The sequence below is a fragment of the Electrophorus electricus genome, chromosome 14 (genome assembly GCF_013358815.1).
Source record: "Electrophorus electricus isolate fEleEle1 chromosome 14, fEleEle1.pri, whole genome shotgun sequence".
Taxonomy (NCBI): Eukaryota; Metazoa; Chordata; class Actinopteri; order Gymnotiformes; family Gymnotidae; genus Electrophorus; species Electrophorus electricus.
The window spans coordinates 2851753-2877699 of NC_049548.1; the positions used below are offsets into that span (position 1 = coordinate 2851753).

Consider the following 25947-nt stretch of genomic DNA (forward strand, 5'->3'; position numbering starts at 1 on the left):
TGTGCCATACATATTCACATGCACTGCCTGCTAAATGTCGATCAGAGAGAGCTTGAATTACATCGGTGGTCCTGTGCACTGGACTCTGCTGTCTTTCTGCCTTTACCGACAGCTGACTCATGAAGTGATCATCCGTTAAGCCAGGTGTGCTAGAGTCACTGAGGCTGGGGGGGGGGGGGGGGGGGTTGGGGGGGTCCCCAGAACCGAAAGTAGGAGCTGCAATACAGCGTGCGCCGGATGCGCATGCAACCACACTGGAGGAAGAAAGATCTCCTCCAAAAAAATACACATACAGTCGGCAATCCCCCTTCCCTGCTGCGGTCGTGTCCATGGATGAAACCCACCCCACCACCCTTCCTTCCCTCAAATAAGTGCGTGTTATGCCTGCACAGAGACGCACACCATATTTCCTTGTGCCGGACTGCGCTTTTCCCCCAATCGCTCCTTGCGTGGAGTTCTGTCTCTCCTTACATGCCTGAGACAGCAGCGGCCTGCCAAGTCTCCTCTTATTTACCCAACAGTTCCTTTTTTGGTGCTGCGTTAAAGGCAGGCGGTGGGGTGGGGAAAACTGTAGCATTTCCTCCACCATGGACCACTGAGCACAGTCCACTGCCAAAAAAAGTCACACACACACACACTAGTGAATGTGTTTACAGGAGAGAGAGCACAACTAGGCTATCCAAAGGCAAGAATGTGTCCAAAAAAGAAGTTCCCAGTCTGGGACAAGTATCTGTCCTCCACTTTCCATGTTGTTCTTGGTCTTTAGGATTATTATTGATGATGTTATTATATCTGCTAGGCATTAGTCCTGTGTAAATGTTTCTCCTAACTGCACATTTGGTGTCATTGATAGCTCATCTACATTCCTTACATCTTTCCATTTTCACATTTTTTTCATACCACTTAAATCACACATACCAAAAACAAGGAGAAATAAGTCTCACTATAGCTTAGAGGAACCTGGAGACCATCCTTTCAGAGAGCAGTGATCTGATCTGTAAGATAAGATGTGTCTCAGGACGTGAAACCTATGAGTCGAGGTGAGCATGGCTCTTGTGACGGGATAAAGGGTGTTATTTGACAGAGCCATGCCTGCTGCCAGTGCCCTTGTGCTTCTCCCGTGGTGTTCACACACATTCTCCATGTGTGTTGTGTGTGAATGGACAATGATAAGCAGAATCACAGCCTTTTTCACTCCTAACACATCATCCAGAACAATAGCAATAACTGTGGGAGCTGGCTGTTCGCTTTGTTTCTGGGGATTTTTTTATTCAGCTGATGTCACTGTACACTGAAGTCATATGACATACCACAGCGAAGAGTGGCTAATATGTATCAGTCATGTCCGCAGTATTACAGAATGAATCAGGATTTCTCAACATCAGACCTTGTCATCACTGAACATTCATCACTGTAATACCGCTCAAAAAAGACACGTAAAAGTGAGCCACATTTTCAACTGATTCATGATGTACTGAAAGTTGTCATTTAAGAGGTGTTTTTTTTTTTAGATACAGTCACAGATGCTATCAGACACTTCTATCTATAGTAGCTAGCCACCACTTTTTTTTTTTTTTCCACGTACTCCAAACTTGTCATGCCTTCTGTCTCTGCCCCTGGTCACTCTCAGGTGTGTGCCCTACTGCGCGTGCGCTCGTGTGCATGTGCGGGACGGCTGGACTCCGATCTGTGTTTATGTTCCTGCGTGGTGAAGGTCTCCATCCCTTCAGAGAAGGAGGGGGCTAGGCATCACTCCCTGGAATGCCCCGAGCGAAGGGGCCGGAGGCCGCCGCCCCACGGCCGCCCGGATTGGAGTGCTCTCCCCCAGTCATCCCTATAAGGCTGCGCCAGACTGTGCCTGGCGGGCCGTGCTCGGCCCAGGCTCCATGTTTGGGAGGTGGGAGGGGGCGGCGGAGCCGCGGCTGGAGCTACATAAGCGGCCTGCAGGCCGGCGTGGGGCACACCATCACCAAGTGGTTATCCGCCCCGGCCCAGCACTGTCAGGGTAAGTGTCCTCTGATCCCTCTCTAGTTCTCTTTGTCTTCTCAGCTCCTGCTGCCTGATGTGGTGAGCTTGTAGCAGGAAGAACGGCCAGATAAGAAAAGGCAGCAGCTAGCTGGCTCTGATTTGTGTAGAGGGGTAGTGCACAGCCACTCACTGACAGGCTGGGTTGTGCTGTGAGCTAAACCGAATTATGGATTTTCATCTTTGTAGTGAGTTACAGTTAATCCAAAAAGAACATGTAATTTGAACAGTAGCATGTTTGACCATTCTGTGAGTTTATTTTGATAAATGCCTAAAGGTACTTGTTTGATTAATGGTATTGTAATGGTCTATTAACTAGTCTTATTCAAGGTTGATATGCTCTGTTAGTGTAGAGGGGTGCACTTCTCTGAACTTACGCGTAGCTGTATAACTCTGAGCTCCCTACAGGCTAAAGCCTCTCTGTTTGGAGCTTTTGACTAAATATGGTTCTCCAGGCATTACTCCCCAGTCTCTCTCTCTCTCTTCATAAACTATTGCAGGCAGGGTCAGGGAGAGTTTGTGAAGTCCAAAGGCAGATATGCCTCCACATCATTTCCAAATTAGGAAGTTTTCCCATGGTGCAGCGTTCATTCATCAGCACGACAGTGCTCAGCCGGGCAGAGGGGCGGGGCTGTGGCTCTGCACACATGCTCTTGGGTTTTTTTTTTCTTCTGCACATTTCGGGCTACTTTGAGAGTGTGATGTTAATAGCAGGTGGAATGTCAAGCAACACTGCAGCGTCAGTGAGATGTAATGGGACTTTTCTCAAACATCTGAAAACCTTTTAAAAAATTTTGCTTTGTGGAAGGTTGTATTGTTGTGCAGAGGACTGTCCTGTAACTGACTGTAAAGCAGCAGGAATATTTTTCCATTTGCTATAGTATTCCTATTCATGGGTCTGTGGAGTAGGGTGTGGTCATAAAAACATACAGGTATGCACTCAAGCATGCATGCACACGCACATGCACATGCACAAAGGCAATTGAGGATGTTGTTTAATTAAAAAAAAAAAAAAAAAAAAGCTTAAACAATGGGTATGGTGATGTTTGACTGGGTGTATTTGCAGTGATTGTTTCCTGTTTGAGTGAAGAGGGAAATTTGAGCTAAAAGATGTGTGATGATGAAGAGAGCACCGCCCTTGTGTGTGACAACGGGTCAGGACTGTGTAAGGCAGGCTTCGCCGGGGACGACGCCCCTCGAGCCGTGTTTCCTTCCATCGTGGGTCGTCCAAGACACCAGGTGAACTTCCCCCCAACCCACCACCGTGGCGGGGAACTAAGCTGACCAGTTTAGCTAGGTCATGGTCTTGCAAAATACATTTTGCTTCTTAGCGCCTGACACCTTCTCTTATAGTTTATGACTCTTCTTTTTGCACTTAAGTAATTTCAGAATCATTTCCTGTTATTAATCTTCATTCTCCAGGACTCATCACTTATTTCTGTGACCGAGCTGCTCACAAATACCAGTGAAATGGAAACCTTCTGAGGAAACATCGCTGTCCATAAGTTAAAGAAATATTTTTAGAATGTGTGCACGTGTAATGAGTCAAGTTCCTTTTGTCTTTGTTGTCAGGGCGTGATGGTGGGGATGGGACAGAAAGACAGTTACGTTGGCGATGAAGCCCAGAGCAAAAGAGGCATCCTGACCCTCAAATACCCGATCGAGCACGGCATCATCACAAACTGGGACGACATGGAAAAAGTAAGCACGTGTTGCGCAATCATTTAGGCAACGTTTCAATTGGACAGAGAAAACCCAAACAGTCTGTAGTAGTAACAGAGCTTTCCTCTGTAATTAAGCCCTGGTCCTGTCTGGGTTCTGTTGGACATTTAGCTCCCAGACCTGCTGTATATGCAGCTCAAATAAACTTGTATGCTCATTGCACTGATTTCCAGTTTGCTGTTAAGTGCTCAGGCGTCACTTATACCTCGAAGAGATCCTCAGATTCCAGACTCATTTTTCTTACTTACACACACACACACACACACACACACACACACACACACACACACACACACACAGTCGAGCGGTTTCTTTCAGGCACATGCTGTCATCGGCCAACAGATGCATACAACAGATGGTGTTATTTACTTAGTCCACAGCCTACTCCACATCAACCTCATTATGGTCCTCCTATGTCACAGTGATTAGGGTTTTTTTTTTTTTTCCTATAGAGGAGGTACAGAAAGTTCATCATGATTTGTAAACTGTGTGATTGTGCCTGGATTTGCACAGAAGGTCACTGCTTTTGTTTTTCACAAGATCTGGCATCACTCTTTCTACAATGAGCTCCGTGTTGCCCCAGAAGAGCACCCCACCCTGTTAACAGAGGCCCCCCTCAACCCCAAAGCCAACAGGGAGAAGATGACCCAGGTCTGAACCGAGCCTGTTAGATCAACCATCTCCTTTTCCCAGTAGCCAGTGAAAGGCATAAAAGACATGGAAAAACGTGACATTTGCAGCATCACATAATGGAAACAGAAAGGTTTTTTTTAATTGCAATGCAAATTCTGGCATTTTGACCATAAAATCAACTATTTTTCCAGATCATGTTTGAGACTTTCAATGTTCCAGCCATGTACGTAGCCATTCAAGCTGTGCTCTCCCTCTACGCGTCTGGCCGCACAACTGGTCAGTTCAGTCTCCAAAAGCACGCAGCACAAATGGCCTTATGGTTACACTACACACCTAAACTTAAAATTCGTCATTTTGAACAGGCATCGTCCTCGACTCTGGTGATGGCGTCACCCACAACGTGCCCATTTACGAGGGCTACGCTCTCCCTCACGCCATCATGCGTTTGGACTTGGCTGGCCGTGATCTCACTGACTACCTCATGAAGATCCTGACTGAACGTGGATACTCATTCGTGACCACTGGTGAGTGCACACTGCCTGCCTGTTACCATGGGAACTAAAAGGAAAAGAATGCCTAGACTGACCAAACGAATCTGCGATAAAGCTGTGGTGAAATAACTCCAACATTGAGGTTTCTAAACTGAACATTCTAAACCACCGCTCGAAAGTTAAATAAATGGTATCAGAATGCAAAGGAAGTCTTTTTACTGAGCGCTGTTGGGCTGTTGTAGCTGTAGCAGCACCTGCCTCAAACATTCTTTCTTCATCCCCACTAAAGCCGAAAGAGAAATTGTCCGTGACATCAAGGAGAAGCTCTGCTATGTCGCACTGGACTTTGAGAACGAGATGGCCACCGCTGCCTCCTCCTCCTCTCTGGAGAAGAGCTACGAGCTTCCTGATGGACAGGTCATCACCATTGGCAACGAGCGCTTCCGCTGCCCTGAGACCCTATTCCAACCGTCCTTCATTGGTGATTTCTCCTCTCTCTCCTACAGTGTCGAATGACCTGCATAATTACACACCACCAGTGTTGAACGACCTCTCTCGCTCTCACTCAGGTATGGAGTCTGCCGGTATCCATGAAACCACTTACAACAGCATCATGAAGTGCGACATCGACATCCGTAAGGACCTGTATGCCAACAACGTCCTGTCTGGCGGAACCACCATGTACCCCGGAATTGCTGACAGGATGCAGAAGGAAATCACCGCCCTGGCTCCCAGCACCATGAAGATCAAGGTGAGTACACCGAGCGTCAGCAAGGTCCATTCTGACCAGACCAGACTCACCAATCCATCATGGTAAAAGCAGAGTGCTCAGGAACGTACTTCAGAAGTTTCGGGTCAGTTTTAACGAGTCCGTCCTTGGGCCGTCGTCGACAGCCATAACTCGGTTAGCCGCTGACTGCTGTCCCATGCGGTGTGCGCTTGCTCTCAGATCATCGCCCCTCCAGAGAGGAAGTACTCCGTGTGGATCGGCGGCTCCATCTTGGCCTCCCTCTCCACCTTCCAGCAGATGTGGATCAGCAAGCAGGAGTACGACGAGGCCGGCCCATCCATTGTGCATCGCAAGTGCTTCTAAGCAAACTCCAAGCCCTGGCCCTCTTCCCCCACAGGCCCTTCCAACTCCATTCTTGCTTCCTATCCTGTAAACTGTGAACGTATCCTTCGGTCTCCCCGTTTTGTCTTTGCACTGCCCGCACCTGTGTGAATGTTTGGATTTTATTTTTGCGTCATGGATTATTTTGGTTACATTGGACGAGTAAGGCTTGAATGTGCTGCCAATACAAACAGATTGGGAATGTTCCTGGGGTTGGTGAGGCTCCAGTTGGATGGAGAGAGAGAGGTAGGATAAACACACTGTGTTCTGTAGTGCTTTAGAGAGGAACAGTGCTCACCTTCTCTCTCTATATTTCAAATGCCATAAGTTTCCCTTTGCATGTGTTTTCTCACTGCTGTGGGCTTTGAGGCAGTTTGTATGGATAGCTATATGATAACCCCAGGAAAGAATAAAGCTCTGCATACAGAAACTGTGGTCAACTTCATTTCTTTCATTCAAGATCAACATAAGCAAACTACAATTGATTCCATGTTCATAACCAACTTGACATTTTCATGACTACAAATAAGTTATAATCAACATTGTACAGATCACAATTTATATCACCTGTCCATCCTTTAATTATTACATTTATTTAATTTGACATTTAACTAATTTCATTACATTTAATTTTGTAGTGAATGGCCATCTGACAGCAACAGGAAACAGGAGCACCAATTAACAACTTCATCGCTCTACTGCAGCCTTGTGACAAGGGTCTTTAGTAGCAACACAACGGAATGCACATGAAAACCAAAATCCAGTTTGTCACAATAAATCCCATGAATGTACTTCTGCCAAGCAATTCAGTTCATTAGAATGAATATGACACCAACAATCAGGTTGTTTGTATTTTATTAACAAAACTGCAGGGGAGCGGGGTGTGATGGGTTGTACACATCGCACAGTCATGTCATCACTGTCATATTACTCACACACACACACACACACACACACACACACACACACACACACACACATACACACACTGATGTTGGAGCTGAGGCTGCACTAATCACTTGGGTGGCTTTACTGACGCACACACGCTCCACAATATGCCCATGATATGTCAATAACACTGTTTTGTTTTCCACTGGACTGGTGCGAAGCCGAAAGCTGCACTGTGCTTGGGGGGGATGCCACGGCTGTCTGATCAGGATGTCGCTATGTGCTCTTGAGGAAACAGTACCTGAGATCCGCGCGGTCACCGCCGACAGCTGCGCGCTCCTTTAATAAGGCCTCTCGGGGTTCTGCGCTGAGTGCGCTTTGGTTTGGGTCACATCTCTGTTCATTTGCTTATGGTTCTCAGCGGCCCTCCCTTACCTTTAAAAGAGGATGATGTCTGCAGGATACACCAAGGCTCGAGTGTGTCGACGCTAGGAGCAAACAGACTAGCACAATGAATTGCTTCAGGGATTCAAAAGAACCATGCACTCAAACCTTGAATATCGCCTTGACTGACCTGAGCTTCAGGTCTCTCACTTTGTCTCTTCATATATGACAGACAGATAAATATACATACACAATGTTCTCAAGTTTAATTACTAAAATTGGGGACGTGGAAATTGCTGTTGGCGTCTTTGCTGAGAATCATCAACTAAAAACTAGTCAATTCGATCTGGGTAAAAAAGATAGCTCTTTCTGGTCGATACAGCAATAAAACCAACCACTAACTACTTGCACGACTCTTCAAAAGCATAAGGCAACTGTCTGAAAATAACTTGCATCCATTTAAAAAACTCCTGAAAAAAAGTTCACATTTGAAATGTGGCATTCCTTGCTAAATGCCGCCACCTTGAGGACATACTGTAAATCTGACGAGCAGTCCAGTCACAAAATCTGTCCAAAAGAGACTGTTTCTGAACATCCACAAGCGCCAAGGCAAGCCATTAAAAACACAAGTTAAAGAAAAAAAAGCGCCACCAAACAGGCTCACAGCTTCACTAGAGGGATGCCAACAGCAACCTGTGCAACACAGACATTCCACTTCACAGTACCCCGCTGTCAAATAAATAAATACAAAAACTTTTCTTTAAATTAAAAAAAAAAAAAGGCCTTGGGGTACACGAGGATGTAAATAGAGTGTTTGTGGGGGCAGCTTCCTCTGAAGCAGGTCTCTTCCTGTCACCTGAGGTCCAGCACTGTGGTTTTGGAATCCTTCACAACCACATGCTTACAGATCTGCAAAACAGCACATTTCATTATGGCCTCCTGCGAGAGACACCGTGCGGCTGTGCCTCTGAACGTCATCTGCGGTTGGGGGTGGGACTTGTACCGTGAAGAGAGGTGGGTCTTTGGAGTGGGGATGAAAGCCCTTCAGCCTGCAGCCTGCCACTTCGCCCATGCCAGCACTGGTGAGTCTGAACACGCCCGTACTGTGGAGAAACACGGCCCCACAACTCAGGCTCCGCCCACACGCTCCGATCCCCTCCGACACGCTTAACGCTAATGTCATGGACATTGCTAACGCAGTGGTTACACGCTTTACGTACGCACATCCAGGCACGGTGCTTTAGCCAAAAATAAGTCTGCCCACGCGTGACTCATGCCAGACATAAAATTATGGAACACTTCACATGGCACCAAAAAGACGGCAAATCTGAATGATGCCATCAACATGTACAAAGTACAACGAACAAGGTAACTGAGAAGAAAAAAAATAAAAACATTCATTATCTGAAATAAGTGAAAGGGAGTCAGTATGGATCAGGAGCCAGTGCAGAGATTAGGTACACACACACACACACACACACACACATTATGTAGAGCGTAGATATACTCACTCATTATGCTTGGGTGAGCAGACAATGGCAATGGCTTCAGGCAACATAAGTTGGTAGGAGCTGTGGGTGTGCAGATCCACACTGGAAAGGAAAGCTGTTTGTGTGGGGTGCGTCTGCAGGCATGTGGGTAGACACACACACACGACAGACACAGACACACACACAGACAGACACACACACCCCAATTAATACCCAATGTCTTTGCATAACTGTTTATTCTAATCAAGCAGAGGCGTGTGTGATCAACAGTTCAGAATAACTGCAGAATAACTGGTGCTACAAAACGGATGTTTCCATGGTGACCCCCAGCTTGATGCCCATGCAAATGAGAAGAATAACCCAACAGGGTCGCTCTGCGCACACTCTCCAGATCTCCTCAAAACTCTGTCACGTTACAGCGACAGAATTTCAGCCTTCAGATCTGGCACTGGCTTTCTCTGCCTAGGAATAACGGGCACTTAAACGCACATGTATCCAGCCAAGCGTGAGCAGACTGTGGTGGTCCTGGAAGCTGAAGAGCTCCTCGACATTCTCCATGTCACAGTAGTCTGGGCCAGCTGACTGCTTGGGCACTATCACGTGCGTGAGCACAAACTCGTTGTGGGTCTGTGGGTCAGAGAAAAAGCAGTAGGATTGTTTCAGTCCTCTCTGAGGGCAGCTTAGCTGCCATCAAAATGGCACACAACTGTAAAGTGAGGCACATTAACAAATGCTTCTTGATCCTTCTCTTAGAAATGAACAACTGGCGTGGACTCACACACACCCTGCTCCGGCATTAAATGCAGTCACTGCGGTAAAGTCATTACAAACACAGACATGCTTATTCCAGAGCAACCAGACACGCAGAAACAAGTCAGGCCAACTACAAGCAGAGAGCAATTATCATTTGCATGTTTCCATCTGACCTGCATGTTTAATAATTGCACTTTACAGATTCCGATACAAAGAGCTTGGATTGGTTTGCTTCCGAAAACAAATCCATTACTTTTTCAACAACAATGCTTTTTTTAAAAAGTAAGCGAGATTACGTCGGAAATAAGAACAGGAAGGGCCGAGGAGAGGATGTTTGAAGCGCCGTGGCTCGTACCAGTTTCCCACAGAGCACGCCACATGTCTCGATGCCTCTGGCTGTGTTGCTGTTGGCCAACAGCAGAAACCTGTAGGTCAGGTCCCGAGGAACCAGAACACGCCTCAACCCCTCCACCCGCTGATCTGGAGACAGTCAAGCACACGCCCGCTGACTGCACACCCGCTACACACATACGCAGCCGCACGCTTACAAGACTTTACAGTCGTTCTGACTCTCCGGATGGGACACTCACTCTGGACAGCGGCCAGGGTGGCGGCTGGTTTGGGGATTGCCGGTGGCGGTTTGTTCCGGTCGGGGTCCAGCCGCACGTGGTTCTTGTGGGCCTGGGACAGGCAGGATGCTTCCATCTGTTCAGGCACTTTGGGGGCGGAGTCTTCCCGACGGTTGGCCTGCTCCTGCCGGCGCAGTTGGTCCTCGAAGTAGCGGAACTGCTCCGACTCGAGCTGCATCTTCCGCAGCTGCGCCACACGCCGCCTCTCCTCCTCCAGCAGAGTGAGTCTCTGCAACTGCTCACCACACACTGCCACTGGCACAGCCTGGCTCTAGACACACACACACACACACACACACACACTTAAAATACAACTCACGCCATTGCATTCACAGATGGACACAGAAATGTTCACAGATAAGCCAGGATAAAAACACGGGCAATTTATCAATTCTACCACTACTGACTTAAACTACATGCATCTTCCTCGCCGCTAATAACAGCAACTTTGTCTTTCCATCTTAAGACAAAGGGATGCAAATCTGTATTTGCAATTAATTTTGATGAGAATGGGTTTACCAACACTGGGCTTAGAGCCACAAATAGTGCGACTCGGTTTTAATCTGTTCAAGGCCCGTGTAGGCGGACACACCTGCCTCTTCACATGTTCACTGTACTCCATGCTGTATTTCTCATGCAGAAGTTTCTTCAGCTGGTCTTTGCGTGGAAAAGCCACCTCCTGCAATTTCTATGAACAGACAACAGGCAATTTAAGGCAATCTGCTTTAATGGAGGGGGTGGGGCTTAAATCAATACCAGCCAAAGGGATGTGATGGTTTCTCACACACATCTAAAACCAAAAGAAAACATCCTCATGGACACAAACCATGAAGCAACTGTGGCCCACTTAATAATGTGTAAAAACATATTAGAAATACTAAGCACAGGGCTCGTGCATATAGATTCACCACAGACGACTGCAGTGTGGGTGCCCTGGCACTCTTTTCTTAGCGTACCGTGGGTAATGACAGTACTTGTAGAAACACTAACTCTATGATTCATTAAATTAAGAGAGCCTGTTAAACAGCAGCGTCACCATTAAAACAAAGACGCCTAGTAGCTGAGCTGATATGAGACCATTATACTCTTTATCCATTTATTTATTTAGATTTAGCCTCTGTTCCCTCTTATATAATTTATCAGTACCAGCAGTAAATTAAAACACACCATTTACCGCTAACCCTTTTTTAAAAATAGCAAACTCCCGAAAATGATAAAGAAAAAAAAAAATATTGTGACACACACTGTGCATTATGAAAACATCACCAAAAAATAAAAAAAAAAAAAAAAAAAAAGTGTTGTGATGTGTCGGCGAGAAACGGCGAGGCCTAACGTAAAGCTTGCGGGCTCGTCTGCGCGCCTCTGTCTCTTACCTTCATTATCACCTGCTTCTCGGGGACGCTGCATTGCTGGTAGTCCCTGTGACTGGGGAGCTTCTCTACAAACAAACTACAGAGAGAAAACAGCCGGCTGTCAGCTCCAGCACGGAACAAGAGCCAAAAAAAGAAACCCACAACAACGCATGCAAAAGATTAAACAGAAAAAGAAAGGGGAAAAAAAAAGAAAGCAATATTCAAGTCATGGGTCGCTAAGAGCTGTGATCTATAGTGATCTGTAGTGTGCTGTGGAATCTTTATCCTGTTCACAGGTGAGAAGACGTGTGTCACATTTGCTGTCTGGACTGATGTGGGGTCAGTACGTGATGAATTTGCTGTAGAGGATGAAGGCGTTCTCCAGACTGCCCTCTTCCAGGTACACAGCAGCCATGCGCTCCATCTCCACGCCCGAGCGGAAGTATCGGCGAGGCGTGATGTCCTCGTTGATCTCGATGTCATAGCCCATCTTGCTGAGCGCTCGCACGCGCTCCACCGCGGGGAGCGTCACATCCGTGTAGTCTGGATCAGCCGCTAGCTTCTTCTGTCGGGGGGGGGTGAAACAAGTATTGAAACACCATGTCTATACACACAGACAAGTGCAAGTTTCAAAAATGCAAATATACACCTACCCACACACGATTAACATACACACACAGTGCATCCATTTGCTCAAAACACAACTAGGTCTGGACCCCCACACATAAGCAGAAACCTTCTCATCCACAAACACCACTACCCACCCACACACACACACACACACACACACACACACACACACACACACACACACACACACACACACACACACACACACACACACACACACACACACACACACACACACACACACACGCTGTCCGATTCACAGAACTCAACGGCGGACCGGAGGCCAGAGTGGAGGCCCTGGGCACCCATACTAATGGCCGAACAGAGGCGCTTTTAAGGGCCACTGAGGAAAGAGGGGTCCCATCAGCATTCAGCAGAGCTCAGAGGAGCCAGGGCCAGCCAGCAGGCGACGCTCGCCATCCATGACAACCGGCCTCACTTTGGCGTGTGCCAGAGAGCGGCGGCAGCCGGGAACGCCGTCGACGCATCCAAAAGGCTCTGCCATTGTTAGCCCGGGGGGTGGGGGGGGCTTTTATTACACAGGCAACAGGATGATAACACTCTCTTTGTCCGTAATCATCTATTCACGGAGAGGGGAAGCAACCCGTGAAGGAGGCCTACATCCGCCACCACCTCCTCCTCCACCCTCCCAGGATGGAAGGATGTGAATGATGGAGCAGCTGCATCGAGCATGCTAATGAGAGAGAGAGAGATGCTCCAGCCCTCCTGCCAGCGAGCAGGAAACAAACGCACTAACCTCTCCCTCCCGCCCCCCCCCCCTCACCCCCTCACCCCCTCACCAGGGTACTGAAGCTGAACTCCTGCTCCATGGCCTCCTTTACGATGCGGCCTTCCAGGCTCCGGTCCTCCCAACGTCAGCGTCCGTCACCCTCCGAGACAACTGCGCACTGAGGAAAGGAGACATAAGCACCGACACGGCAGCACCGCAGGAGACCAGGTTCCGAGGACGCCTCCACGAAGGAAACGCCACAAGCGCCACTGCGGCTCCCCAACCCTGCTGCGCGAAACACCGACCCCAACGCGGAGCTCTTCAGTAAGGCAGCAGGTACCTCTGCCTTCCTTTCCTTCGCATCCTATTCTTAAATGCACTTATAGGCCCACATAACGAGTGGCGCGTCAATCTCCTCCGGGAGGCTATTAATTAAATTAGAAATCGTAACCCCTGTGTTTCAGTCCAAATAGCTAAACATGCTTTTTCCACTCCAGAAACTGTGCTACAGTTGCTATGACAGCTTGTAACCATGCAGCAAAATATGGTGACTCATGAATATCTTCAGCTGTGAAAAAAAAAAAAAAAAAAGTGGGGGGGGGGGTGAATATCCTTGGCGGGCTTTTGCACAAAGCTCAGGGCTTGGAAACATCAGCGCCGTTCCTCTTTGAGGCTTTCGCTCCTCTGCTGCCACGTTTGCATTCGTCTTGGTCACTGCACAACAGCTCTGCCATGGATCATCATGATATTCAGGTGGGTGCTGCCATGGCAACGTGAAGTGGATGCACAGTAAAAATAAGGGCCTGGCGTGAAGGAGTACAGGTGCTGTTTAACGCTGAGCAGGCGGCACTGCGAAACGACTACCCAGGGCATTGGAGATCTGATTCGTGGTGTGCCTGTCGCCGTCAAGTCTCGTGCATAGACGACTCGCGGTGAAAAACTGGGCATTTTCTTTTGCACTCTCATAGGCTGTGCAATGTGAACACTTCGTGGGTTCTGACAGACGGTGTACAGCCCTCTAAACCTTAAAAGGATTTACACATTTGCAATGTTTTTAGCAATAATCAAATAGGTACGGATCAACTCTTAACTTCTATGCACGTTTAATACTAAACACAAATACCTCAGTGAACCCCCTAGCAACAAAGAGAAACCTTAAAATGAAAAAGTGCATTTATTTACTTTATTAATCTGTAAGCAACTGATCAGACATAAGAAATGGTACAACAATGGTTTCAAATGGTCATTAGATTAACTCATTTGTGTCACACCCCATTTAATTCTACATTTGTTAATAGGGGTGCAAAGTTCACTTTTCTAACACCTTTCTAAATAGTTTTAAGGTCGATGACCTTTCTATACATTTTCATTTTGAAGAGAGACACTGTCAATGAAGTATGAGTGAAGAATTCGGTGGTTGTGCAGCATACCTTCAGAACTGGCTTTAAAACCCCCACAAACATCACAGGTATTCCAGTGAGAACTGGTGTTAAGTTTAGCATTCGTGACGTTGCTCGGTGCATTAACCTACTAAACCATCCAAGAGCGGTAAACCTCACTAAATAAACATCCTGTGCCAGTTAAATTACGACACAAAACTTTGTGATGGACGATGAGTTTTACTTATACTTAAAGGCATATTGCTCTTAAAGGCACAACAGGAAGTCTAGTACACACCGCCTAGCACGCATGATTTCACTGAATTGTTAGGCACGTGTATCTGCTTTCTACCCACAAAAACGACACACCATTAGACAATTGCTAAACACTAGAGAACCAATACTGGTATCAGTACTAGAGTACGATAAAGCCCTGCTGGAAATCTTTCCTCAGATTTATGCAAAGGGATTTCGTCGGTTTACCTTTAGCGAACAACACGATTTCGAAAAGTAACACCGTAAAAACCTACAGCATCAGATCCTCCCAAAAATACTCACCGGTAATTCGCTCGCCGTCCCCCGCGTCCCATGCTCCCCGCGCCCTAGCCTTCCACCGCGAGCATCACGTGCAGCGCACGCTAGAACGCGAAGCTGAGGAGCAGGGAGCTCGCGTCAGTGGCCCCGCCCGCGCGCCCGCCCCCGCCTCACTGCGAGGTTACCTGCGCGCGGCATGAAGACCAGTCCGCCACCCGCGATAAGCCGCCTGCAGCAGCTAAAACGGCTGGACGCTGCTTCCTAACGGCGTCGCCTGCAAGGTGGGACGGCGTGAATGCGGCGATCCCGCGCAGCGCTGGTTTCCTCCTGACGGATGAAGGGGTGGGGGGCGAGCGAGCGAGAGAGAGACGGGCTCGTGGGTCCAATGAATGCACTGCAGCTTCCGCGAGAGCTGGCGGTGTGATCCAGTACAATCACGCCGCGGTTTACAACTAGGAAGCTTGTAAACTCTTTTTAAAAGGATTATATAATGTAATTATTTAGCTATTTACATTATAGCTGCAAACGAAATTATATGCTCCAGATACAAGAACGCGATAAACACGAGGTATTTGCGTAAATATATGAAATCTGGTCATCTTCTCAGTCTTCTCTTGATTATTATAGGTTATTCACTTATTTTTAAATGTTATACGTGCATACTATAGCTAACATTTCCCATGCTCTTGGCTACGTAAATCTGCCTGAACATTGCGCTAGATGTCGCACAAATCTTACTAAATGGCCGGACTGCAAGCCGCGTTGTTTAAAGTCAAACTTGCAGCGTTAATCTAATACCCTCACTGGGGAGAAAACAGACATATAATTAATGTTTGTTAACAGGTTAAATTTGGTCCACCAGGAAGCGAACACCTACGTGTCGTGGCACTATTAGAGCCCACCCTGGATATTACGCCATTCTTCACACCTGTGCACAGGTAGGCTACATCCTCCTATAACTGCTGAGTTCTCCTTTTCCTTTTGATTGCGACATTGGAACTGTCGTCACAGTTACGACAGCCTGAAAAAAAGTAGCGTTTTTTTTTTTTTTTTTTTTTTAAATCTTCCTTAAGGAAAGAGCTACCGTTTTCGCTTCAGTCCAAGGACGGCGCACTAGAGATCACCGACAAACTGTAACCTTGTTCGGGGGGCATTTCGGTACAGGAGGACTCCCACCGTTTTGCAAACATTTGGGCGTTGCAGCCGTAGAGAGCCATGGGGATATCATACTCGTACTCTGAGGTGTGTACGCAGTACTCGTTGTGCTTGTTAAAATGCAATGGATTACATCTTTGCCTAACAGGTTTAGTTTAACAGTTACCCTAAAGTCTTCAAGGTACCTCATTCATCACCAATACTGCACTTATTTACAGAAAACTACATAATCTTCTGTTGTTCGTACGTGGTTTCTTTGTGTGCTTTAATCTGAGAGGGTCCTTTAACTCTGGTCTAATTTACTAGCATACTTTCTCATGCAGCCAACAAAGCACCAGGCCTATTGCCAAGACGCTCTGGAAAAGACCGTCTGCTGAACACTGTAAATGTAGATGTCTGAAAATGCTGTTCCATAGGTCTTAATATTTACACTTTGTGTGTGTGCTTTTGGCGAGAATAACTTTGACCGTAACCATCACTATCGCCATACTTCCCGCTACCACGGCAAACAGCAAACGCCTTTGCTTAATAGAAGGCAAATGGTGTAAGAGCAACGTATTATTTACAGTTCGCAAGAGTGCGTAACTGTGGTAGAGAAGGTCACGTTTGAGTTGTTTTAATGCTCTTTAAATTTTGCCATATCCCAAAACGTCGACCCAATAAAACTAGTTTATACCGGGTTTAAAATGGCACCATATTAAAACCTTTTAACGTCTCACCCAGCCGCTCTATACTGTTATACACGATTAGGTGGGAAATTCTTAAGAGAGCCACTTTATATCGCATTGATGTTGACGTGTGTACGGAAAGTGCATATTTCAGCTTCTTTCACTCTAGGTGTCTCTTGCTTCCGGCATTCTTCACCACATGTGGTCTGAGTATTCTGGTGGGCTTTGACAGACTATTTCAGCTTGTCTTTAAGTCAACGCATGGCCTGTTATGGAAAGTAGTACACATTTATTTGCGTGATTTTTAGTTATCCTCTTCTACCGTAGGCCATTTGCCAGGCCGCGTACAGTGGCGACGTTCACCAGGTGCATCAGCTTGTCAAAACAGATATCAAGAATTTAAACGTCCAGGATGAGACATTCGGGGACACACCAATCATAGCTGCCTGTAGGAGAGGAAACGTCAGGACTGTCAAATACCTTTTAGATCAAAAAGCTGATGTATCCATAAGAAACAAGGTACTGGAGAAAGTTTATGTGATAAACTTCTATATCCTGTATATCTATAATCTATATTTTAGCTGTTATAGGTAAAATTCTAAGTTTATGCTAAATCTATCCTGTTTCTAGTTGTGTATTAACTGGGTCTATTCACATGGTCTGATGACATGTTCTGCAATATCTTCTAGAAAAAACGGACTTGCTTGCACTATGTTGCAAAAAAGACATTTACCTTCTATGATTACCTAATGATCATCATTCTCATGCCCATCTTGTTGATTGGATATCTTATAATGGTACAGTATACATTTACTATCTCGCTATTATTTGACTACATTTTGCAAGCCTGCAGACTGTTAGTTAGGGCCTTGTTGGAGATTGTGAAAAGCTGATGTGTAAAATAAACCTCATCTTGCTCCACCCCGACTCTGCAGCTGTTAAAGCACATTTCTGCCTTCAGCCTAGCAAACGTGATAACTGGTTTTATGACTTTGACAGAAAACCATACAGAAGAAGCACGTGAACCTGATGAAGCTGCTGTTGAGTAGCAAGGTAGAGATTGATGCTGTGGACTACGTAAGTAGGAAACACCCTTGTGGATTAAGGATTTGGAAGCCAAAGAAATGCACCTGAATCCACATTTTCCACGTCTCTTGAACAGAAAGGAAACACAGCACTTCACTATGCTTGCCTGAATAAGAGTCATGGACTTATCCCTCTGTTAGTGGAGAGAAACGCAGATACGTCTATAAGAAACAATGTAAGTTCTCTTTTTTCCAAATCCAGCTAGTACTTTTGAAGTATGTGTAAAATGAATCTTGTCTCCCTCAAGGACCCAACAGCTGAACTGGTACTTTAGGGTGTTTAGAATACAGGAGTGAAAGCTGAAATGAACCATTTTGAAAGTAAATACAGTAATAAAGCCTCCCCCCCTTTCAGGATAACGAATCACCAATGGACATTGCAGAGAGACTAAAATTCCTAAAAGGGTTCATATTGTTAAAGAAATCAAAATAAGCTTTGTGGATGGAGGCTGAGGATTTCTTTGTGAAATTGAATAAAATTGGGTGTGTGCCAAACATCTCAACTCCAATTTTTTGCCAGTTATGCCTTAATTTGTGCTGCTGTAAAAAACTAGCTGTTTACATGAAACATTTTGGCAACTATACACCATTATATTTATTAGATAAGACTGCTCCCAGCTACAAACCTTCAGTTCTTTTTAGATATTTCACAAGATACCCATGACATAGGATCACTCTTCATTAAGTGTTTTGGGTTTTATTCAATTGATAAAATTGGATGAACCTTTCAACAACATTTGAGAAATTCACAGTGCAATTGTAAGTTACAGAAGGACAAACCTGTTCAGTGTCATTAGTAAACAAATTCATTAAGACATGTTAGAAATTCATAAGAACTAGCTCTAGAACAGCCTATGAAAGGGCCGTTTCTGCCATGGCTATAAAATGCCCACCTCCCACCACATGGAACATGTGACAAACAGCCATATGCTCATAGTGGTCATACAGCTTTAAAACAATTACAGGTTTAAAAAACAGAATCAGCCAAGAGCAACAAGGCCTTATTCAAACATGCTGCCTCATCAGCTTGATCATCTGGTAGTACATCTCCTGTGGTGTGTCCAAACCCCAGATAAAGTCCAGGTGTTCCCAGTGCTTGATCTGTCGGTGGTACACCAGGTTTGGGATCTGCGTCAATAGCACAGCCACGTCCTGTGGGTCAGCCAGCGTGTCATGCCCTCCGGACCACACTGCCGTGGGCACCTTCATATCCCGCACTCTGTATAGGGGAGGTGTGGACTAGCCGCAGACAAGAGAAACCACATTATGAATGTGCATGCAACTGCTGCATTTGTTTGTACAGTGACGAACCAAAGACTATTGATGTTGCATAGAAAGATTAAGTGCAGTTTACACCAGGAATTATGAACACCCACTTGCTGAAAACTAAACACTAGGTTTCAGAAAACCATTGTAGCGTGATGTGAAAACAGGCCTGGAAATGTTTAATGCATGTGTTACTGAAAGAATAATAGATATTTGAACAAAAGCATACTTGTCCTTACCTGATTGTAATGAGCCATATTGCCAGCTTTTCCATAATTGAATGCCATCAGTTTCCCACTTTTTACAGCCTGTTAAAAGAATTGTGCTTGAGTACTTCATGGGACTTTTTCCAACTATGATAAAAGAATGTGTACCAAGAGTTGGTGTAATTGTTATTCATTCTTACAGAATGTAATGGGTAAGAATTGTGATTTGAATTTCTGTTTATTGTTTAAAGCATCTTAAAAGAATTCAAGCTGCCTATAATTATTTCCAGTCTTGGCATTTGGGCTCATTTAAACCATATTACAAAGTAGCTGGGTGTATTGGACTGAAGGTAAGGTTTACAATCCTATATCCTTGGACATCAATGTGGTCTTAATGAAAATGTAAACAGATGAGTTGTTCTTGAGTACTTTAACAATTAATTTATTCTAAGTTCCAAGCAACCTCAAATGCTCCTCTGAAAGCAAGATTTTAAATTTGCCAATATTTTGACAGACACCAACAAAAGCAAAAATATTTAACACATCACGACTATGAAAACCGTCAACCTTTTAAATTTTTTTTTTATTTTATTTTTTTTTTTTAAAAAACAAACAAACACCCACACAAACCTTATCAAATGGCATGACAAATTAAGCCTTCTCCACAGCTTCCCAAACAGCAGAAATTTGAGGAGAAGAGAAAAGTGAAAGATCATTTTTAAATAAATAAACAAATTAATGGGAGTAAGGCTGGGCTGACGGAGGTGCTCCATGCACGCATGCAGGGTGTGGGTGGGAGTGTACAGGGTGGGTACAGCTGGCAACATCCATGAGCCAAAGGCAAATGACATTTTACCAATCCCAACGGAGAGAACTACTGCAGGCTCCTTCCAGGATTGCTTTTTATACTCGTTTTCCCACTTTTGGGAAGTTTGTGTCATCTTTTGTAGATTCTGAGGTGCATTAAGGAAAGAGCAGGATGTGAACATGCAGTGGAGATGGGAGCTGGGCCTACCTGAGACCAGTGCACCATGTTTTGCACAGAGGTTCCAGCCGGGCAGTGCGTCGTGTATACAGGCGTCCTGGTCTGGGGAGAGGAAAAACTGATGGGAAGGAGAATGCAATGGCCAAACAATGCTGAAGATGCACTCAGATTTATGGCCCTGGAAACTAAAATGCACAGAAAGGTCTCATCCTAGATCAGCCAAAGAACAGGGAACAGTTTAGACGACTTACCATGTTCAGGTTCTTTTCATCGAAACCGCAAAGGAGAAAGAACATGTTCCCACACAGCATACTGATTGGTTTCTTGCTACAGAATTTGGTAGCGAGAAGCTTAATGAGATAACTCTGCGGCAGAAAGTCTTTCCTTCCAAAGAGGTCCTGAGAATTGAAGCAAACGTTTGGAAAATGTGAACGATCGAATCCATGCCGAGTTACATGTGCGTTCTACAGTATTTTGGCGTGGACTGCGTTGCATGTGATGGCCAGCTTGTGCTCACCCAAACGAGGAACTCTGGGAGGATGGACAGTTTGCTCAAGGGGCTCTCTGTAAAGGCTACTGTGGCTACAGGAGCCAGAGCAAAAAACATCTTGATTTTTTTCACCAGCTCTGGCATTGTGGAAAATGCCATAAAGGCTGCAGACACAAAATAACCAGTCATGGTAACAGTTCTTTCCTTGTCTCACCATTTAACTAACCAAAATGTTCTTAAATTTGTTAACAAAAAGTCTCCTCCTCCCCCTCCACAGTAATTTGAAGAGGTTTGAGCATCTGTTCCAATGCAAAGCATTAATCTGCAACAATATAAATAGTAAGGAATAATCCTCTGATTATTTTCCATAACCTCTGAAGTGAGACAACAAACTTTACCAATAGTGGTTCCCTGAGAATGGCCAACATAGAAGACCTGCTCCTGGCCTGTAGTTTTCGTGATGAAGTTTATCACTGCTGGAAGGTCCTTTTTAGCCATCTCATCGTGGCTTCCATAAACACACACACAGAGCAAGAGAGAAATATGAGACCTTGATTTGCACAAAACATTCAGATGAGTGTTCATCACTGCAAAGGGGAATCATGTGGCTTTAAACTGGAAGAAACACGCTTAAGATGCAAAAGCAATTACGGAACACTTCACATTTCCATATTGCTCAGGAAGTCCAAGTCTTCAAAAAAAAAAAAAAAAAAAAAAGTTTCTAGCAGAGCATAAAATGGATGACTACCTAAACTCCCAGAACTGCTTTTGGTCAGGGTTGAGGCGGACATGTTTTCTGGACCAGGTGTTCCCACGACTGTTTCCCAGCCACACGTCGAAGCCTGCGTCAGCCAGGAAGAAGCCGAGGCTGGTGTTGGGGAGGTTGGTCACCCAGTTGCTGCCTGCAGCCAGGAGACCGTGCTGGAGGAACACCACAGGACTGGGCTCTGGCACAAACAGCACAGGAACACGACGGGAAAATTAATCTGACAGCACATGACTTCAATCTAAAACACCCAAGACCACCATGGAGGAGGACGGTTTCACTTGCAGCCAGCAGGGGGAGCGTGTGCACCAGCTTTCAGTCAAAGCGCTTCACCCTGGGCAATTTTGCCTTTGCTTTTTTGAGAGCTTTATCGCTGATCTCTGTCAGAAACAGGATGTGAGTTGGTCCTCTTGGGAGCACAAACAGAGGGCGGCCTGATAGGATTGTTTTACTTCATACCAGCCATTCTTTCAGCTCCATCCCCCACCCTTACCCCGCAACCCCAACTCACAGCTAGAGCCAGACGAGCTGGCCTGAGCTTTTTGTACTTTACGTAACATCTTGATTATCCCAGAGGAGGAGACAGAGGGGGTGTTTTAACAAGAATTAACCGCAGAGCACAAGGGAACTGGAGTTCACTGCTGAGAAAGCTGATTCAGACCCATTTCCCTCCAACTTTTTTTGGTTTCAAACTGTATTCACCAAGTTTAAGAAGTGATTAAACAAACTAAAACGTTGAACTTGAAGTACATCAAATTCCAGACATCAGCCAGTTTAATTCCTGAAACAAACTAGACTCAACTGGTCATTTTTAATCCACCCTCACGCAGAACGTTCAGACAAAAGTCTACTCTGCTCCTCCTGTGCTTCTTGCAGGCAAGTAGCCACTTGGGGAAGTGAAACATCAGGAAATAGGATGCCTGTACGGTGGCACGGCTAGGCTCCAGCACTCAGCATGCTGAACGCGCTCGCCACTGTGACTCCAGCCACATGCCGTCCGCTGATAACAGCGCTCCACTTATTCATCGCAGACCAAAAATCATTACCATTACAGCCCAGTTTATCCTACACACACACACACACACACACACACACACACACACACACACACACACACACGTGTGTGTGTGAGGGCTCACTCGCCACACTGGAATCACCTTTGGGACACTTTTTTCAAACCTTCATTTAATATGAAAAAAGGCCGACACTTGGCCAAGGTTTCTTGCAGACCGTGAAATGTTCCAGGAGTGGGATCTGTGACCACGGATTCGCTTAGAAGCCTGACCTACAGGGTTTTCCGCTGTAGTGGTCTCCCCTTGGAATCAAGCTGCTCATTAGGGAAACAGAAGTAATAAATGACAGAGCAAGACCAAGATGATTTCCACAATTCCACAAGCAATATTTTACAAGAGTGTAGACAGAGCCAGACTAAACCACTGCTGACCAGCGCACAGCACGATAGAGCACCCCTGCATCACAAAACTAAAACAAAACCTCTCCTACATCACCACAGAGACGTCCGTTATCAAAAATGGTCAGAGTGGCTCTCAATTATCATAGTCAACAGCCTCTTTGTAAAGGCTTCAATATCAGTCAGTGATTGATTATCTACACCCCCCCACCCTGATTTGCATATACAGAAGCAGGAAGCCCAACATTTCCACATAATCTAAATCTGCACCTTTATTCTGTAGAAAAATATTGCATAAACATCCATATGCAATATGGTGGCGGCATGTTGGACTATAGTACAAAAGTGCAGAACTATATTAAAAAAAAAAAGCCCCTCAAAGCCAAGGTCAAGCGTGGGCTACAACTCCCGTTGAAGTGGTTTTATAACAGCCATAGAATTCCTCCCCTGCACACAGAACGGTGACTAATCCAAAAAAAAAAAAAACCTTTCGTTTCCTCACTGTAATACTGTTTCTAAATTGAGGAGGGCTGAGTGTGGGAAACCATATTTCTTTGTGATGAAACCTTCGTCCTTTCACAGAGGAATGCACCAATCTTTGAAAAAGCATGTGAGTGTGTCAGAGTGCGCAAGACATCCAATTTAGGGGTGGGTGGGCTGAGGCATTGCTATTCTCCACTGACCACGTCAGAGCCGACTGCTAGCTTCTGGGCTGAAACGGTCACGTGGGAAACAACTGCAGGTGCCACGTGATCGTGCCTGTCCTGTCGCCGTGGCGTCAGTCTCACCTTGCAGTGGCTTGCTCTTCACACCGTGTGGGATCCTGTTGACGCTGAGGATGTAGCCGTCCTCGGTGACCACCTCGAACTCCTCCGCTGGGTAGCCCCAGTATCTGATGATCTCGCTCTGTCACAGGCAGACACAGCAAGTCAAACAGCACACACAGGCTCACACCAGTGCTTCGACTCAAGTGAAGGGATAGAAAACCTCAAGGAAAAAGGGAAAGGAAAAAAAAAGGTGATCTGCCATACAATATCAGAATTGTAAAAATATTTCTATACTAAAACATGGCAGCAAGATGCAAAATTTACCATTTCCTGTTGCAATTGCAATTTAAACCTCACTGATTTCATATTATTCAAATAGAACTGCCTGTTTGGTAAATATAAACCCTTGGACTACAGCTTAGAGTAAGCATGGGAACAGGCCTAGAATCTAATAACTCACTCAAACACTGGTACTTGTTGTGCTCCATTGAGAGACACAGGATGCATGTTTGGAATCTGAAACCTGTCTTACAACATTTATGGAAGCATCAGATTACTGCTACCACAACTGTATACTTATACCATTATACTGTACACATAATACAGCCAAGGCATAAAACAAAGCTGTGGGCTCCTGCACAAAAAGATTAACAATTTGTCACTTCAATAACAATTACTTCTGTAGTCTGCAATCAAATTTTCCCCGCCGCTCTACATATTAACATCATTCTAATCAGAAACTTCAAAAGAAACTGTGCTTCTTGGTTCCAGTCGAGCCATGCAATCTCCTCATGCATAATTAAAAGGCACCGCAATTTCACACTCCCCTGGGGGCCTGAATATTCAGCTTTAGGCCTCGAAGCTGTGTTCAGTCTGCCTGTCCCTTTCGCTCGTAGGTTCTAGTCCTGAGTTTCAGAACTGGCTGTGTGTTTTGAGTGGGGTTGAGGGCATGCCCCAAGAACTTGTGCAAGACAGAGCAGGAAAAGACTGTCTACATTTACAGCTCAAGCAAATATAATGCAGGCCACCCGTTGTGTGTCTCAGAACCTTTGATATGTGATTCAATGGCTTATCTAATTGGATTTCCTTGATTTGCTATAAATTGATGACTGAACTGTGCAAATATTTAAGTAGTGATTGCGGCTTATCTCGTGGCTTTAACAGAATTAAAAGAACAGTACTTTTGCTAGTTTCCAAATGCATATGTGCAGCGTTTTAACCAACAGCACCAGCTACTGGCATGTAAAAAAAAATAAAATAATACATTTTTATAGAAAAATGAATTAAATTGCAAAGAAAGTCCCTCCCTCACACTCAAGGCTTCAAAATATGCAATCATTAGAAGGCTCAACCTTCAATCCTCAAAAACATACCAAGGTTGAGAAATGTAATTATTAGTAAAACCTACAACTTCTGTAAAAGTTGTAGATGGCTCACACAACACAACAGTGAGGATAACGTGGGTTCTGTAACAGCACATGGTCAGACTGAACGCTATATCTGTCAGGCAAAAAAAAAAAAACCAAAAAACAACAAAAAGATAGACCATTCATGAGTTTGACTGGCCAGTTAGACTGCAGAACCACAAAACAAGTAATATTAAACATTTCAGTGCAACAAAAATGTTGGTGTTGAGCAATGACTTTTCCAATAAAGCAAACTAAAAGAAAAAAGGCCAATACTGATGTTAATCTCAGCTTCTTGCTGAGAGCATAGGAAACAAACTACCTACAATATTCATATTAACTTCAGGATCCAAGCCAATCTTGCCATTAAACAGAGGCAGCGTCCCCTGTACCAGCCCAGTGGCAAGCAGCCCCAGAAGTAGAAGCAGCCGCACCATCCCTGTGAAGTATCCAGAAAACAGCAGCACATTAATATTAACACACACAGTTTGCTATATGCGGATCCGGGGCTTGATGATGTAGTGTTTAGGGTGCAAGTTTTTCTAGTGGCAAATCAAAGTTTATAGATCGAAAAATTCCAATGAAACAATTCAATTCCGTCCACGACGTTTCCGTGTCGCTATCGTACTTTAATGCATCCAAATGGCATGACTCTTGGCGTAAATGTTGCAAGCATTTCATGAAAAGACAGCTAATACACAGCAGCGATAACTAACAAACACAGCAACACTAAAGCAGTGCCGCTTCAACACGTGTACATAGTTACAATTTTGGACGTTAAACAACGTTGCCAACTCATTTCATAAGGTAAGTTAACAATGCCGATTATCCTACACATCCCTCAGCCCTGTAGGTCACTGTCCTACAAGCAAAACATTTTTGTTTTTGTTTAAATAAATTACTACTTAAAAATCTAATCCCTAAAGCGCTGCCACTCACGTCACCCTTACCTGCGCTCCAGCTGACAAGCCCTATCACGCAGTCATGTGAC

At 45.3% G+C, this 25947-nt stretch overlaps 4 protein-coding genes across 8 annotated transcripts; 2 read left to right on the forward strand and 2 right to left on the reverse strand.

Annotated features, from left to right (window-relative positions):
* The first annotated feature begins 1897 nt into the window (after positions 1–1897).
* Positions 1898–6412, forward strand: acta2 (actin alpha 2, smooth muscle). 2 transcript variants are annotated; one of them, XM_027013444.2, is made up of 10 exons: positions 1960–2005; positions 2907–2957; positions 3092–3264; positions 3598–3726; positions 4288–4398; positions 4572–4656; positions 4743–4904; positions 5161–5352; positions 5441–5622; positions 5821–6412. In XM_027013444.2, the coding sequence occupies exons 3-10, from the start codon at positions 3136–3138 to the stop codon at positions 5962–5964; spliced, it is 1134 nt and encodes a 377-aa protein (XP_026869245.1). In that variant the 5' UTR covers positions 1960–2005; positions 2907–2957; positions 3092–3135; the 3' UTR covers positions 5965–6412. The 2 variants fall into 2 exon arrangements, with proteins under 2 accessions (XP_026869244.1, XP_026869245.1); XM_027013443.2 differs by lacking the exon at positions 2907–2957 and having other exon boundaries at positions 1898–2005.
* stambpl1 (STAM binding protein-like 1) lies at positions 6132–14917 on the reverse strand. The gene is made up of 11 exons (XM_035533408.1): positions 14776–14917; positions 12909–13016; positions 11826–12043; positions 11500–11575; positions 10719–10814; positions 10088–10397; positions 9853–9977; positions 9234–9371; positions 8766–8878; positions 8258–8357; positions 6132–8163 (listed from the first exon to the last, which is right to left on the reverse strand). The coding sequence occupies exons 2-11, from the start codon at positions 12936–12938 to the stop codon at positions 8107–8109; spliced, it is 1263 nt and encodes a 420-aa protein (XP_035389301.1). The 5' UTR covers positions 12939–13016; positions 14776–14917; the 3' UTR covers positions 6132–8106.
* ankrd22 (ankyrin repeat domain 22) lies at positions 13566–18615 on the forward strand. Of its 4 annotated transcripts, XM_027013445.2 has the most exons (8): positions 14948–15032; positions 15595–15689; positions 15825–15993; positions 16902–17093; positions 17264–17371; positions 17574–17651; positions 17737–17835; positions 18015–18168. In XM_027013445.2, exons 3-8 carry the CDS (start codon positions 15967–15969, stop codon positions 18090–18092), a joined length of 582 nt encoding a protein of 193 aa, XP_026869246.1. In that variant the 5' UTR covers positions 14948–15032; positions 15595–15689; positions 15825–15966; the 3' UTR covers positions 18093–18168. The 4 variants fall into 4 exon arrangements, with proteins under 4 accessions (XP_035389303.1, XP_035389302.1, XP_026869246.1 ...); XM_035533410.1 differs by lacking the exons at positions 14948–15032; positions 15825–15993 and adding an exon at positions 13566–13591 and having other exon boundaries at positions 15614–15689; positions 17908–18615; XM_035533409.1 differs by lacking the exons at positions 14948–15032; positions 15825–15993 and adding an exon at positions 13566–13591 and having other exon boundaries at positions 15614–15689.
* Positions 18341–25936, reverse strand: lipf (lipase, gastric). The gene is made up of 10 exons (XM_027013442.2): positions 25907–25936; positions 25283–25395; positions 23572–23689; positions 21355–21553; positions 21005–21114; positions 20634–20770; positions 20368–20514; positions 20147–20218; positions 19165–19233; positions 18341–18898 (listed from the first exon to the last, which is right to left on the reverse strand). Exons 2-10 carry the CDS (start codon positions 25391–25393, stop codon positions 18665–18667), a joined length of 1197 nt encoding a protein of 398 aa, XP_026869243.2. The 5' UTR covers positions 25394–25395; positions 25907–25936; the 3' UTR covers positions 18341–18664.
* Between the last annotated feature and the right edge of the window lie 11 nt (positions 25937–25947).

What these genes read in the sequence shown, in the direction of transcription:
- acta2 (XM_027013443.2), top strand. Translation starts at nt 3,136, where the DNA reads ATGTGTGATGATGAAGAGAGCACCGCCCTTGTGTGTGACAACGGGTCA. An exon ending in CGCGTCTGGCCGCACAACTG is followed by an intron (nt 4,657 to 4,742) that starts GTCAGTTCAGTC and finishes CATTTTGAACAG; the next exon opens with GCATCGTCCTCGACTCTGGT. An exon ending in ATACTCATTCGTGACCACTG is followed by an intron (nt 4,905 to 5,160) that starts GTGAGTGCACAC and finishes TCCCCACTAAAG; the next exon opens with CCGAAAGAGAAATTGTCCGT.
- stambpl1 (XM_035533408.1), bottom strand. Translation starts at nt 12,938, where the DNA reads ATGGAGCAGGAGTTCAGCTTCAGTACCCTG. An exon ending in CACCCTGGCCGCTGTCCAGA is followed by an intron (nt 9,978 to 10,087) that starts GTGAGTGTCCCA and finishes GACTGTCTCCAG; the next exon opens with ATCAGCGGGTGGAGGGGTTG. An exon ending in TCACGCTTGGCTGGATACAT is followed by an intron (nt 8,879 to 9,233) that starts GTGCGTTTAAGT and finishes ACATGCCTGCAG; the next exon opens with ACGCACCCCACACAAACAGC.
- ankrd22 (XM_035533409.1), top strand. An exon ending in TGATTGGATATCTTATAATG is followed by an intron (nt 17,372 to 17,573) that starts GTACAGTATACA and finishes TGACTTTGACAG; the next exon opens with AAAACCATACAGAAGAAGCA. An exon ending in AGATTGATGCTGTGGACTAC is followed by an intron (nt 17,652 to 17,736) that starts GTAAGTAGGAAA and finishes TCTCTTGAACAG; the next exon opens with AAAGGAAACACAGCACTTCA.
- lipf (XM_027013442.2), bottom strand. Translation starts at nt 25,393, where the DNA reads ATGGTGCGGCTGCTTCTACTTCTGGGGCTGCTTGCCACTGGGCTGGTA. An exon ending in GAAGAGCAAGCCACTGCAAG is followed by an intron (nt 21,554 to 23,571) that starts GTGAGACTGACG and finishes TGTTTGTGCCAG; the next exon opens with AGCCCAGTCCTGTGGTGTTC. An exon ending in ACATGGTGCACTGGTCTCAG is followed by an intron (nt 19,234 to 20,146) that starts GTAGGCCCAGCT and finishes TTCTTTTAACAG; the next exon opens with GCTGTAAAAAGTGGGAAACT.